At 42.9% G+C, this 15,578-nt stretch overlaps 1 protein-coding gene across 2 annotated transcripts; it reads right to left on the reverse strand.

Moving 5' to 3' along the window:
- Nucleotides 1–3,815: 3,815 nt before the first annotated feature.
- On the reverse strand, nt 3,816–9,888 carry LOC112956437 (purpurin). 2 transcript variants are annotated; one of them, XM_026049960.1, is made up of 6 exons: nt 9,831–9,888; nt 8,834–8,951; nt 7,220–7,356; nt 5,574–5,686; nt 4,449–4,661; nt 3,816–3,958 (listed from the first exon to the last, which is right to left on the reverse strand). In XM_026049960.1, exons 2-6 carry the CDS (start codon nt 8,948–8,950, stop codon nt 3,948–3,950), a joined length of 591 nt encoding a protein of 196 aa, XP_025905745.1. In that variant the 5' UTR covers nt 8,951; nt 9,831–9,888; the 3' UTR covers nt 3,816–3,947. The 2 variants fall into 2 exon arrangements, with proteins under 2 accessions (XP_025905745.1, XP_025905744.1); XM_026049959.1 differs by lacking the exon at nt 3,816–3,958 and having other exon boundaries at nt 4,435–4,661.
- Nucleotides 9,889–15,578: the final 5,690 nt, after the last annotated feature.

Genomic DNA, 15,578 nt, shown 5'->3' on the forward strand with positions numbered 1-15,578 from the left:
AGACAGCCTCTTTTTTTCTCTGCTGCACTCACCTGGCCTGGCTTCCTGCACTCTTACAGCTGGCATCTCCTTATCCAGCAGAACTTCTTTAGAGCATCTCATGCTGAAACTCATAAGTGAGATAAAGCTTGGTTTTAGGTGGCAAGGGTAAAGTTAAAATGGTCAGTTTGCCTTCTTCATTTTCATTTTGGGCATGCTTTTGAATGTAATAGAGGGCTGCTACTCATTGCCAGTTAGGAAACTAAGAACACCTTGACTTTCTGAGTTTTGCAAAGCACTTTTGCGAGTATGTTATTGCCTCAAATAAAGGGGTACAGAACACCAGTGGATATCCCTGCAAAAGCCAAACACTTTTATGTAACAAAAAAGTGCCCTGAAATTACAGAGCTGTTTTTTTCCTTAACTTTCCGTCTTCAAAACTAGAACACTTTGAACTCTGCCTTTAAAATGCTTATAGAGGGAAAGATAATGCCAGTGAAAACAGCTGGAGTGTTTTCCGTTAGAGAAGCAGCTTTGTCGCACAAACAACTCCCCTACTGCTCTCTTTGCTGACATGGAGTGCTTCACCAGCACAACAACAAATCTTGCATATTTGGTGAAACATTCAGGTCTCAGAACATCGAGTTTCACAGTAGGACAGGGCCAAATCACCTCAAATGGCCTCACTTTTTTATTATGGAAAAGACATATATATAAAAAGTCAGTATATATCAGAAGAAGCTTGTTACCTCTTTTTTTGTATTGTTGATTTACTTATATTGAAAGTTAGCTATGAAAGATCCATGTTGTTGCAGAAATCAGATAGATCAGTTTTGTGTCTCCTTATTTTTTGAATAAGAAGCCTGTTCTACCCGTGCAACCTTGTGGTGGTGCAGAAGAGAAAAAGGAGATGATTAATTCATTAGTTTCTCAGATACAAAAAAAATGAGTTAACAGGATGTCCCACTTGTGGCATCTCTTTTTGCAAAACTTTCCATTTAAAATTTCAGACATTATAATATTGCCTGTTGAATCTCCCCTGTTCCCCTTATCCCCCTAAGGGCAGCAATTTTATTTGCAAGTTCAGGAGACAGCATGTGATAGATATGAATAAAATCAGATCTCTTAGGATAACCAGGTCCAAGCACTTTGAAGATCTGTCACTAGCTCCCTCCTTTAGGATTTCTATTCTTAATATCATCAAGAGCATATTGCTGAATATTTCTGTAAATGGCACATGCTTTTTCATGTATTTTCTTGGCATTGGCAAATCTTTGCAAAGCAGAACTGAACAAAAATGGTGGTCTGTAGTACTGTAGTACTGTAGTACTGAAAATGGTTTTGAAATTCAGCATTTTTTACCTTTGTGCTATTTTTATGACCTTTGCATAAACTTACTCATTTAGTCAGTGAGCAAGTTTAAAAAAATAGGCATCAGAGGAGATGGTTTGATATTTCCAGGATGCATAACAAAGTATGTAAGTTTTAGGCTGCTCTGTCCTTTTGTGTAATTAAAATTCTAGAATAAAAGAAATACTATTTTACAGGAAACTTGACTTTTCTGTAACGCTCTGTCACTGACTCTGTCTTTATTTTGAAGTAGAGTCTGGGCTCAAGGTAGAGAAGACCTCTTCATTTATGCAACTTGCACCAACTTCCAACTTCTTGTAGATGTAAGGAGTATGACTATAAGAAACTAAAAGGTTAAAGTAGAAATGTAAAAATACATATATAGCCTTGTGCTCAGTGTCCAGAGTCCTAGGCACTCTTGTTTGTGCCCAAGGCGGGACTGGTCTAAAACAATGTGATACTATAGCATTAGATCTCAGGATTTGCAGTGTCCTTGTGGTAGGAGGTTCACTGATGTGTGAAGGTCATAATCCTTGCAGGGTTCCTCCTGCTTTTGCATGGTCATAGCTACTCTGTTAGTACCAAAGGACCTTGTAAGGACAAAACAATAGCCCTTTTCATTTGTAAACAGCTTTTTCTTTTCTCTTGTTAGTGGAAAGTTTGTGCAGGACAAAGACCTATGTACACAGTTAAAATGGAGAATAACAGCCTGGTTCATTAAAGGTAAGATAACAAAATGTTTGCAACGTAATCAGTCAGCTCCAAGGCCACTATTTCCTATGTCTATCTCAATGGGATGAGACAGCTGGAAATTAAAGCAGAATTACACCCCTTCTTGCTTGACTCCCGTATGTATTTTCTGTAGTCTGTGGAAGGAAACAAAATTTAGCTAATTGGTGTGGTCCCATCTATTTATTAACTAAGCAGATTGTAATATACGAGCTTGCAGACCTGACAGGCGCATAGGTCTTCCAAGGACAAGGCAGGCTCATGGGTCCTGTGTAACTGAGCAGCACAGACACCCAGAACCACTGCTATCCTCTTTTATCCCGGAGCCTCAACACTGCATGGCAGAGAAGGGATTTCAGGGGTTAGCTCCTCTGAATAGTCTACTAAGCTCAGTGAGGACATTAGCATCTAATTCCTGCTTGCTAGAACTCTCAGCAGTTCTGATCATACAGACACTACAGCTGCAGACATTTAAAAATCCCAATGCTTTAGAATTTGTAGTTTTGGTCTGTATGTCTTGGCCAAAGGCTAGGCTACCTCAGCTAGGGGTTAATGTTTTCGAATCGATAATGATACAAGGCCTAAGTTCACAGAACTCCACCCTAATACTTCCTCATGGGAGAGGGGTGCAGTTGGTGAACATTCAATCAATGCATAGACCTTGCACTTAGTCCAAAACAGAAGGCTAACAGTATTTCAACATTAGATAGTCTCAGTCTATATGTTTTTCCTTTGTATGGCCAGTTGCTCTTCCATTTCTGTCTTAAGCATTCAGTGGTAGTTCACCATGGTACTTCAAGATACCATTCTTGCACCAGTAGAGAAAACACTCTTTTTTTTTTACTACTAGTTTCTACTTGTTGAGATGCTTAGATGTCCCACCTGGAAATCTTGAGAAAAGCAAGCCTGGGAGAACTCCATACTTTGCAGAAAATTCCCGGGAAACATTCAAAGTGAATTTGATTATCTCAGGAGTAATGGCAAACATCTGAGAAATACTGATGCACATTTTACTTCTCCTACAAAGATCTACCTAGAATTTTGGTTCCTCCTGTCTTCAAGCTTTTTGGCCAAGAAGCCTGTCAGCTGTGCCTCTCAGATACTGAGGCTGGATCATGAAGTAATGGAGAATAAATTACCATTTATACCATACAGAACGGAAGTGACAGCTCGATTAAAGAAACAGCCTGGTGTTATATATAGGAACAGTTGCTTTACTGTGTTGTTGATTAAGAATCTCCTTAGAAACAGTGCCAGAAATAATGATATTTATTTTATATTCAGGCAGCAAGGCTCACATTATTGACCTCATCTCAGAGCTGTTGTTCAAGAGGATTTTAGAGCTTCAGAATTTAAACAGATGGTGTTGGTAAGAGGGGGGTCACGTTGTAGATGTGCCTGTGCCCAGCCCTGTGCCCCTCTGTTCTCATTCATAGTTTGGACTGGCTGGGTAGACCCTGGACCTGCCTTGTCACCCTGCTACTGTCCTGCAGCTGGGTCCTGCAGATCATGCTGCTGGTGACAGTGCGATCTGTCCCTGTCACCAGCCCTGGCCCATGTTCCCTTGGTGGGGGGAGATGCTGCCCTTGGCTCCCTCTTTGTCTTCCCAAGGAGTAAAACCTCTCCCCAGCAGTGTGTAGCAAAAAGCAAAGACACGGGCTTTTTTTAAAAACATTTATTGACAAATGCTGTGTTTGGTATTCCCTTGAAAATTCAAATATCATTACTGTATTGCACACAATTTACAAAAAAAAAGTTTTTTCATGTGCTCCTCAGGAAAAACACTCTAGTCCAAACTATGATTTCTTTTTTTCTCAATTAGCTGAATGACAACTTCAAGACCAAGAGGTCTGGTTTCTGTGCTTAAGGACAGAATCAGAAGTATTTTTCTAGCAAGCCCCTGGAAAGAAAGAAAAGCAAACTTTAGTTCACACAAGCAAATTTGTGAAGTTCTTCAACATTTTTACCTTTCACTGAAAGTGAGGGGTTCCCATCTGGAAGGAGATTTTCTGGTATGGCACAGTGCACAGACCTAAGTTAAGTTGCTGTTACACAGGTGCCCAAACCATGCTCAGAAACAATACACTGTTAAACCTATCCAAGTCCTTCTGTGTGTGTGTGTGTGTGTCTTAGGAAAAAGAAGCCTTCACTTTCTTCTTAGTGTGGCGGCTTCTGCACACACACTGCCAAAAGGGGAAAATTGAGGCTACAGAACCATGGAGTCATGGGTTTAGCCACCCCTGCTCTTGCAGCAACATTCTTAGTAGATGTGACTTTAGAAAAAATTACTGCTCAAAGAATGAGCACTTTTGCTGCACTTAGTTAGAGCAAACGCTCTACAAGCTGCCAATGCAGCCATTCCTGTGAGTTTGTTAATTAACTTGAAGTACCTGACTGAAGCACAGGCTGGAACTGCCCAGACATGCAGATTTCTTCCTGCTTCTGGCGCACAATGCGCTGAATAGCAGGGGGGAGGCCACGAGGGTTGCGTGAGAAGATGAGGGAATAGCCATCATCACAGGACCCGTCTTCTTTCAGGCTGCGGCAGGCATAGGTAATGGCATAGTTATCATAGTCAGTGTCAATCACCCAGTAGTTGTCTCCTGAAACATCAGAATATATGTGCTTGTCAGGTGGGCAATGCAGGTCAAAGGGGGACACAGGTGCTTATCCAGCCAAGAGAGGCTTTACAGCAACATGTGGCAAGGGTGGCTTCCCAATGGATGGAAAGTCATCTCCCACAGAATTAAGACAAACTTGGTGTTTCTTGAATGCACCCTTGGATGCACCTCATCCTGTCAATGCAACACATGACAGTTTTCCCAAGAGAAAACAGGACTGAATGTCTCAGATAGAGCTGAACATCATCTCAACACTGTCTGACCTCCACCCTGCAGATGAGGGCTTAGGCGAGTTCCAATGGTCCCTCTCAACAAAACAACTTCTTGCTCAGTCAGGCTTTGAGGTTAGTGCTTTTCCCCCTGCTGTTTTTTACCCTTCTAGTATTCACAGGATAACATTCCGATCACAAAATTCTCTTTTTCTTTCCCAGGAGTGTTTTGTGGGGAGGAGTGGTGCTAAAGGCCAGAAAGATCACGTTTCCTGTGCAAAAAGCCTCAGTAAAGTGTGGTTCCTGTTTTCCCGCCTTCTTGGTCAACAAATTATATTACAGCGTGGCTGCCAGATCTGAATATATGTATATTTAGCAAGCTAGATAAATCATGCCAAGTTTCCAAAGTACTATCCAATGGGTATGGGCAACTCAGTCTGGAAATGCAAGGCGTGTAGGGTGCCGTTAGTGAGATTCAGCTCAAGGAGTTTCAGCAAGGGGGACTTGCGTGAGGAGGGCCTGATCTCGAGCCCTCCAGGGATGTTTTACCTGCATCTAGAGGAGTCTCAGCTCAGCTGTTTTTCCTGCTGACATATTGAAATACACAAATCTGGGCAGCTATAAGCTATAGACCAACATTTGGGGGGATTTAAGAGCTGGGAGAGCGGACACTGAAGAAACTCACCACCGCTGGACAGGTAGCTGGCCAGGCCCTGGTAGGTCATGTACATTTTTGCTGGAGTGGTGGGGTCGGGAACCGTGTACTGAGCAGCCATGTCGGCACAGATCACCCAGAACCTGTAACGAGATCCCTGGGGCTGAAGGCAAAACCCTGCTGAGCAGGGGCCCCACAGCAGCCTCATGCAGGACCGGAAGGAGCACCAGCCTGGCGTACAGTGCACTTGCTTTGAGCACACCAACAGGAATAGCTTTTCTTAATAGAGCCTCTCTCCTGGCCATCAAGGAGAGCAAGTTTGTGATTTCCCATCCACTGATGGGAAATCCACTTACATTGCACAGTAATCAATGTTCCCATGGTTGGGAAGCTCCTCTTATCCTGCTCCAGCTCCACGTGCTTCTTAGCACCCGCCTGGGTACAACTATGCAACCTCCACGCAAAGCAGTGAATACTTCTAGCTTCCCTGCCAGAAGGGTGTGGACTGGCCTGTGCTTGTGCTGGGATAGGGAAAATTTGTTGTATCCCCAGGGAGAGGCTGGAGGTTGGCCTAGGAGATTCCTATTACATATAAGAAAATAATTACATCTGCTCCACCATCCAAAGTGGTGAAATGCCTTCAGGCTACAAGACGGCCTTGTTGTCACCTGAACGGCTCATCTTCTTTATCCATTTCCCTTATTGACCCTATATCTAATTTGCTTTGAATACTACCTGTGTCTTTGAATTTTGTATCTTGCTTTGAATTCTACCTGCATTACAAGTGGCAGGAAGTGCAGAGGAAATGCTGGCTTTGTGCACCAGCATTAAGGTCTTTGTTCCCCTTCTAGCAAAGGATGAGCTTCCTTTTGAGCCTGCCTTTACATAAGCAAATTTATGGCAACCTTGAGATCCCACGTGGTTTCTGAAGAGGGACTCTTCTCTGAAGAGAAGTCCCACATTGCATGGAATATGTGCAAAGCTTCATTTAGCTCTGTCTGAAAATACCCTAACAGTGCTCCCATGTTAAGCCTATGGTGCACAGCCACCTGCTCTGCTCTTTTGTTCCTGCCGTTGGGCAGTTTGGAGCAATTAACAAAGAACATTCCTGGTGTGACCTGCTGGAAGCTCCAGTTTTTCTTTTGTACATCCAGAAATCTATTTAATCTCTTTCTATTGTAATCCCTCACAGTAAGTATTACTGACAAGAAAAACTCTTAAGCTTCTTTTCATCTGTCCATTCCGGCACCACAGCGATATCCAAGAGCTAACTATTTTCCTGGGAAGTCTGTCCTACACTATGTTGAAAGAACTCAAGTAATGCACATTTACACTCATTTCATTCTTCTCAAAGAAATATAAGATGTTGTGCTACCCCTGGGCCTCCAGGCTACACTAGCTGCTTCCTCCTTATTGCAATTTGTTTACTATTCTATAATTAAATTTCTGTAATTAAAGATTGGACACTGCAATTGAACTAGCACTTTTACAGTGGTTTTGTGATGGAGCTAGGCCAAGGCAGGCCGAGAATTCCCCAAGGACTCCCATGAGCTTAACCTTTAGCTTAATTGAACTTCCTTTGATGACGGGGCAGGTTGTGCACTCAGGGTAGTTCTCTGTCCATCCCTTCTCCAGTTCCTCATGCCACCACCTAGAGCTGGCAGGTACTTGCTTACCCAAAAAGCTTCACTCGGCCTTTGGAAGAAGCAGTCATTGTACCGTCCTCCTCCACGGTGTATTCAGCGGAGATATTGTCCTGAAGGAAGAGGCCTTCTGGGTCCTTCTTGGCCAGGGCATACCACTTGCCAGCATACTAAAAGGAGAGATTATCAACATCCAGATTAAGGGCCACGGCAAGGCTGATGCGGAGGTACTCCTGTAAACCGAGTTCCCCTGCAAGCAACCACTGCAAGGAAGGGAGAGACCCACACGCTTCCCTAGGTGGGAAGGCACCACACAGGTCCTGCCACTCCGTTTGATCACCCTGTGCCTCTGAGCTTCATGAAACACCACCAGGAATGACCCTAGCAGCTCCACCTTTCTGTACAGATTGACTTTTTACCACTTAGGTTTTACTGTAGCCACAGCTCAGCTCTGAACAGGTCTCACAGGTCTGAAATGCCTGCCCTGAGTTGGACCAGCTCTCTTCTGTTCTCATTTAGGCCCGAGCTTTTCCATGGTAGATGACAATGTGGGCACAAAATCAGAGCTGCAAAGGCTGGAGCAAACTGCCTGTAGCTACTCTTCTGGCTGCTGTGAGCCCAAGCTGATCTATGAAGGTCTCACAGGACTGCCTGGAGAAGAAAGGAGCAATCACTGTGTGAATTAGGAAGAGGAAATAAACTACTTGGGGGGAGATGTGCAAAAGAGGGAAATGAAATCAGATCTAGAAGAAGAAAATAATTAGAGATCATGATAAATTCAAAATTCAGTATCATGTTAAATAAAAATAAGATTTAAACAAGTCACTGCAAGATAGGAAGACCCTCAAAAGTTGCTGTTATTGATAAAACCAGTGGGGAAAGCAGCACTTAGCAGAACTTATCTCTCCTCAGTTTGACTCTTCAGTCAAGGTAATGAAAATGCTTAGGAGTGAAATAGAGTGCATTATCTCCCACATACAAGATGCTGAGCAGAACTCCAATTTAGTAAGATACTGATGATCCTAAAACTCTCCCTAAACATGGGTTTCTTTCCAGTCCTGGAAACTTTGAATGAAAGAGTGCTGGCAACCCATAAATTCTGTTTGTGGCTGGAAGTGATGTTTGCAGGCAGCAGTCGAAACAGGAACTGGAACACGGGACTTGACCTTTACAGCACACAGTTAGCTGTGATTTCCCCTTTAGAGGCTGGCAAATTAAATGCTGTGTTTAGAACCAAAAGCCCAAACCAAAATCCTGTGATCGGGATACACAGCTAGATAAATAGTCTTCCTGTGGCTACCAAGAGTGGCCAGCTCTGGATGCAAGTCCATGGGGTACCTTGTTTGTACCTTCTCTGTTTAGTAATGTGCTGTATTCCTGAGACAGCCTCAAAATGAAAGCCATACTGAAACTGAGCTAACAGAAGATTATGTCTAGTAGAATAACATCTCAGTCTTTTTAGGCCAGTATTTCCATAATTTTCAGCAAGTCAAACACTAGCAAAAAGAGCAAGCTGTGGAAATATTGTTTGCAAGACAGCATATAAACCAAGATAACTTCTTTGCAGTAAACCTCTTTACATAGCCTTAACTTGGGAAAATATATAGTAAGGCTTCTTCACATAGTAGATTAAATAATGAAATTTACCCTTTTTGGATCAAAATTGTCTTTCACAGAGAAAGACTCCACTGCGCAGGACTGTGCTAGGCTATATTCAACAGTGGAGAAGATCGATGCCAGGAAAACATACTGTGCGTATTTCATTCTGCAAGACAAAAGCAGACATGCAGAGCCTTATTTCACAGCAGATGTAGTAGCCAGTGCTGTATTACAGATACATTTCATTTATTTTAAAAACTAGCTTCATCCCCCACTGAGTATAGAACTATTTCACTGAGAAATCTAAGTCATTTTCATGCCGGAATCCAGCTCACTATGTGCATCTGAGCACCAAGGGAAATCCTTTGCATTTTGGTTGTCACTAGCAGTATTTCAGTTCATGCCATTTTTTACGCTGTAAATCAAGCTAGACTCTATTAGATAAAGTCGGTATGAATTTATAACATTTTATACCTGTTTTTTCTTTCTTTTGATGGAAAAAAAAAAATTGGTAAAGCAGCATAGGTTGAAAGCCTGTTGCTTCTAATTATGCTTCTCCACTCTTTAAAACCAGCTAAAACTGTCATTTTAAACTGTCAGTAAAAAACAGCAAAACTGTGATTATGCCCAGTTCTCATCACCCAATCAAGCACTAGAGCTGCCTCCTCTAACGGCAAAGTACATTTCAGTATTTCCTTTGCTCAGATCTTTTCCCCTACAGTCATAGCAGATTACACGGAGTCTCTGGAGGGCTGATCTTGTCTAGCAGTAAGGCAGAAGATGGCCATGCCTGCATTCATCTGTCGGTGCTCACCTGCACCCCAGCATGTTTGGCCCTCATTTTTGTGAAAAGAGAGCCCCTGCATACACATATGCAGCATATGTTCTGATGACAATCTAAAACACATATATATAAACCTGACATGTTCATCGGAGCTGAGCTGCCAGCCTGAGCCTACCAGGTACCCAAGCAGCTACTCTGCTCCCTGCGCTGCCATGTGAGCTGCAGGCTCCTGCTGCAAGAGATACCAGATAAAAGACCTACCTGTTGGGGTAGAGGTGTTGGAGGTCCCTGAGGATACTCTGCGGTCCTGGGGCTGCAGTCAGCAGGAGAGCGTTCAGTGAGTTGCCCTCCAGCTGCCTTTAAATAATGAATCTGCAAAGTCACTAATTGGTTATTTTTGCTCGTGTGTCTGAATAAAACACTTAATCTTGGATAATCCATTATGTAAAAACCAGCTGTAATCCTCACGCTGGTGGGTGACTGCTATACTAATACAAACACAGCTTTTACATAATGGAAAAAGCAGCCCAGAAAGCTAGTAAGTCTGCTGAAGCGATTGTACCACACCTTTGTCTCATTGAAGTCTTCCTGCTCCTTACACGTGTTAAGAGAATAAGCACACAGCATTAATCAGAAACTCATGGACTGTGCATATGCACTGGCATGGGCATGTGTTCATACTTGCCGACTTACATCGCAGGTCACTTCCAATGCGTGCACCTCGGAATGAAGGTGATCCCTGCAAGAGCAGAGAGGTGCTGAAGCAGAAAAACCTGCAGAAACCAAAGTTTTGTCTCCAGGTCCACAACAAACCTAGGAGTCCCCAAGTCTCCGGGGAAACATATCTATGCACATTCTTTCCCAGCTTGTCTCATGGACGTTTCCAGCTGCACAAACACTGCACAAAACTCTGTCCTTCCCAAGGTATTTTTTTAGAAGCTTTCCATGGGGATGCAACGACACACAAGTAACTAGGATGCCAGGAATGACGAGAATAGCATTTTTGGCAGCAACCTGTGTCCACCATTCAAATAACACTCTCATCTGCCTGTTCTCCCCCTGGAGAAGACAACACATGCCCCTCTGCCACCACAAGCTCCTGGGTGCTGCATGCCTGGGGCAACATGGACCTACCACATCCTGCCCGGACCTCTGGCCAGTTTTTCTAGAAAGATGCCAAGTGGCCGTTTGCCGAAGTAATCCTTCATCTGCAGCTGTCCGCTCGCCATATGTGTGGTGCCCCGGGGATCAGCAGGGTCCTGCAGGGATTGCACGGGGCTGAAGCCGTCTGCGCCGGCCGTGACGATAACCAGCTCAGTTAATTTAGGCAGAACTGGTTACATAAGGCGTCAGACGCGCACCGTCATCTGGTGCCTCCTTGGCATGCAGACCCTTCACAGGCAGCACCTCAGCTGCCGGAGAGGAGGGGAGGCTGCCTGAACGCGGGCTTAAAAACCTGTGAATTGAACATGTAAATACTGGTGATTTTGGAGCCAAAAGCTCCCTTGTAACGTACTCCTTTTCTTCATCAAACAGCATTTACTTAATTGTGGAATAAAGGAAAGTCAACAGAAGGATCACTTGATTTCTTTAAAATGCTTGGCCACTTAAATAAGGACGTGAAGAGCAACTTCTTAAACAGCTTTCGTGGGCTGAATATGCACTAACTTTTCAAAGGACATTCTCATGAAACTGAATCCACACACAGAACTTCTGTTTTCCACCACAAAGTAGTGGTCCAAGACAGAATGAAAGACAAGAGTTTTCTGTAAATGAGAAAGGCTTCAAAATATTTACCACTTCATCTATTTTCAACAAAACAGATTAGTTTATGCCCCTTTGCGACACAGGTGACACTTGAAGCCATGCTTAGGTGACCACTTAATCCCTTGAGGATTATAGACATGCTAACAATAGCTAATCACAGCACAAGATTTTGGTTGGTTACCGTAACATCTGTCACTGCATTATTTGCTGTTTGGAGCGAGAAGAAAAGAAATTCAGAATAACCTTCAGTTTCACAGTATCCTGGTTGTTCATGCTGAGCTTAGGACAAAGAGAGTAGCTTAAAAAAGTGATAGGTGTATTTCTGAGTTAAACTTGCTTTTAACATAAAATGGATCCTAGAAAACCAAATGTGTGCTGGATGAGCTGTTTTTTTAAGAGGATACCCAAGGCTCTGGTACCAGCCTAGCTGTCGAGTCTGCTTCCTTTTTCTGGAAGAGATGGTCTGAGCAGATAGATAGAATATATGTTCAGACTGCTGGATTCAGCCCACGAGTAACTCGTAGATTTAATGTCAGCCCTATCCTTTGGACTTCCCATTAGTAACAAAACCCTTTCTTTTGCTGGTATTTTTGGAATAAGCAGTGGGTAAACTGCTCTGGGAATTACACTGTTAGCTCAGACTTAGCAAGATGTTGTAGCTCAGCAGCTGATGGCACGATGGGATCTCTAAGTAGCCTCCTGTATCAGGTATTGGGTTTCCTGATGTCCAGCTAGCAGTCAAGCTGCACCGTGTTCTCCAAAGGCAGGAGAGTAACTTATCTCACAGGCACATTTTGAGTGGCTTTTGAGAATTATCATAGTGGTTATCATACAGTAAGGCTTTCCTGCGCTAGCTTGAGCTCTTATTCATATTCTTAAGTGTTCAGGGCTTCCTTCTTCAGTGTGTATCTGGGGATGGGCTGTAGCCCCGTCACTGCCAAGGAGCTCAGCACGTGTACATGAGGCGCTTGGGGACATGGCTTAGCGGGATGGTCTTGTAAGGTTTATGGCTGGACTCCATGATCTTGAAGGTGTTTTCCAACCATAATGATTATATGATTGATATTCTCTTCTACTCCTTCAGCAGGACAAATGAGGCTTTTCCATGTTGGCAGACCCTGTGAAGGCTATCAGTTCAGGAGCTACCTGTTATCAGTTTCTGTGATTTCTACTCAAAACTGCTGATCTTTCCCAGGTGAAGGAAGTGATCCAAAGCAGATGAAGAGGAAATCATTTGAAGTTTGTATGATGTAAAGGTTAAGGTCCTTGGGTGTGTTACGTCAATAGATAAAAAAAAAAGAGCATAAATCACTGCACTATGACTTTTGAAGTGCCATTTAAATACTTCAGAGCTTTAAATGACATAACCTAAAGTTCACCTTTCCCTTCTAGAGCACGATAGTGACTTTCTTTATAAACACATTGCCTGATTTAAAGACCAGGGTCTCATGACTCAGCACAGAGCCTGTCCCTGCTTTCGCACGCAGAAGCAAGAGGCAGACCGAAGCCCAGAGGCATCGAATAGCAGCAGCTCCCCAGCCAGCGAGGGGGGACCTTGCTGCAAGAGGCCTCTGAAAATGTTTCTGGTCTGCAGATTGCTAGAAGACACCAGAACATCTCCCACTTGCTTGTCCTCGGGCCCTAAGAGCTGGATCTCGACTGCAGTTTTCTCAAGGCTGATCCCAGTAGCAAAACTAAGTCCCAAAAAAATCTATAAAATCTATACTCAAGTGAAATTTTAATGTATAAGGGTCTGCCCTCTAGGGGCACAGATCCACTTTTATGCCATTAGCTGTTTTCTGAACAGCTGAGTGGGAGATGGTTGCAGCTTGAATAACGAGATGTTGCATTTCACCGTCCAAGTTTTGGCACTTTCCCTCTTGTCCTTTTGCTATTTTGCATCAAGAGACCATCTCAGGCTGAGGAAACTTGTTGGAAAATAGATTTTTTGGACGTTTAAATGAAGAAGGGGATATTTTGGTTTTCTTTTCTCTAGTACTAACTACAAGAGATACTATTTACTGTTATATGTTTACTACTTACCACTACTGTATTAGGCCCTTTCAGCTGTTGGTAAGTTTATTCATTTTAATTGGGAGTCTTGGGACATTTGTTTACAGATATAATATTTGTATTTATGTATCAGCTGTCTTGCTCCTGAAGTGCAGAGATGTTGTTCTCTTGTTCAGCACAGGAAGTGTGGAGTGCCCATGTTTTTTCTATCAGAATGGTGATATCTGAAAATATGAGGGGAAATAGGCTGTGTGGACCTCAAATCTTTACACTTAGTTTATTGTAATGTCCTGATTCTATTCTTAGGAACAATGGGAAAGGAGGAAAGGCCTTGTTTACTTGAGGCTGGAAATACCCCTGATTTCACAGTGAGGTAGCAGATCAGAGTCTGTTTAATTCCCAGTGTTATTCCCCAAATGCTTTCTACATTTGAGCAGCATAGAGGATTTGCAAATATTCCTGAGAGTTTATGTGTATAAAGTTTTAGATCTAGTCCCTTTTTTTCTTCATGGAATGAAAGAATCATAACAGCAAAAAGGCAAGAATAGCTTTCTAGGCTCTAAATTGTGTTAAGGAATGAGGTAGCAATGGAACTTAAGTCTTCCATCACTCATGCAGGCAGCAAGTGCTGCCTCCAGATTACCCCAGCAGCATAGTTCCTTACATGACATTCCCCTCAAGGTGCTTAACAAAAATGATACTGTTGGCAAGGAGCTTGAGCAGTTCTGGATAAGCCAGGATGTACATGCCAGTCCTGAAGGTGGATTATAATCTAAAATCAGAAACACAAATTGCCAAAGCCAGAGGAAATTATAGATCTGTATGTGCATGCAGCCAAAAGCCATTAGCCAAGCACCTGGCCTTAGCAAGCATTAGGGGATGCAGTTTCAATCTGCTGCAGAAGGCGGAAGCAGACTAAAGGGGCAAGGTTTAGGTCAGAGCATCCCTGCGTCCCAAGGAGAGGGCAGCTGTGAGCAAGAGCCTGATTAGTGAGTCACAGAGCTGGGGAATCAGCCAAGTGCTTTCAAGTGCACTTCAGCTTGCTCCCTGGGCTTTCTCTGCCGGAGAAAAAGATGGCTTGCATTGCGTTGCTTTTGAAGAGAAAATATATATTTTTTCCTACTCAAGCTATCAGAGATGATCTAATTATGACCCTCTTCATAATTTTCACTTCATTTATTTTTCACTTTAAACGGCTGATTTTCTTTGAAGCTGCAAGATCTGGCACATCTCTAGGGAACTTTAGCATTTTCCCCACAAGATGGTTTTCTTCAGCTGGAGACATTTAGGTAGAAAATTCATGTGTGTTGCAGAGGGACCCAGAAGTTGCAGTCAGTTCTCAGGGTCCTGATGCTTGACCAGCTCTGCAGACTTATGCCTTGAATACCCGTGGCTCTGCAAGGAACACATGTGACAGAGTTTGAAAAGGGATTGGTGATCTTTTTTTGTTCTTCAGCTTCACAGGACATTGGAGCAACTGAGTAATCTTCTCATGCAAGCCTCTGTGGTTTGCAATGAAGCTTTGGATATAATTAGTCACCTGAAACAACAATTAACTCATGTGATGTTACTTAAGAAATACTGTTGTTCATAAATACTACTGTTGCCACTGTATTATAACCACTTTTGAACTTCAGCCATCTCCCCATAAAACGAAGAGGAAGAGACATTGTACATTTACAACAGATGCAGAGAGGACAAAGATGTCACCGTGGCAGTTTTGATGGAGAAGCTCAAGGAGAGGCACCTTTCCAGCCTTCCAGCACAAAAAAAAAGATGCTTTTTTTTCAAAGATGTCTCTCTGAAAACACCAGCCACAGTTGCTAAATCCCAAATGAACATAAGGGAGTGTAAGGGACAGTGTGGGATCAAATGCTTATGGTGTCAGTCCTGTGGGAATGAAACTCCTCCAGCATAACAGTCCTTTTTAAAACTAAATAACTAAAAAAAAAAAAAAAAAAAAAAAAAAAAAAACCCAAAAAAACAGCACTTATTTCAAAGCTTTGCAAGATTCTGCATTTAAAGAGTTTTTACAGAGTAAAATAAAACAGTTAACTGAGAGTGAGCCTTACATTAACCTTAAGAGGTACTTTCCCTGTGTCATCAATTTATAGAGCTTCAAAGCATTTTGTCAAGCTACTCTAAGATCAAAAGCATATTCCTTGATTATTGCTTACTCAGGACACTACTGATCTGAAATAAATCTGAGCATTTGCATGCATATATGTA

The sequence above is a fragment of the Nothoprocta perdicaria genome, unplaced genomic scaffold (assembly GCF_003342845.1).
Source record: "Nothoprocta perdicaria isolate Ctin4 unplaced genomic scaffold, notPer1 scaffold_63, whole genome shotgun sequence".
In the NCBI taxonomy this organism is placed as follows: Eukaryota; Metazoa; Chordata; class Aves; order Tinamiformes; family Tinamidae; genus Nothoprocta; species Nothoprocta perdicaria.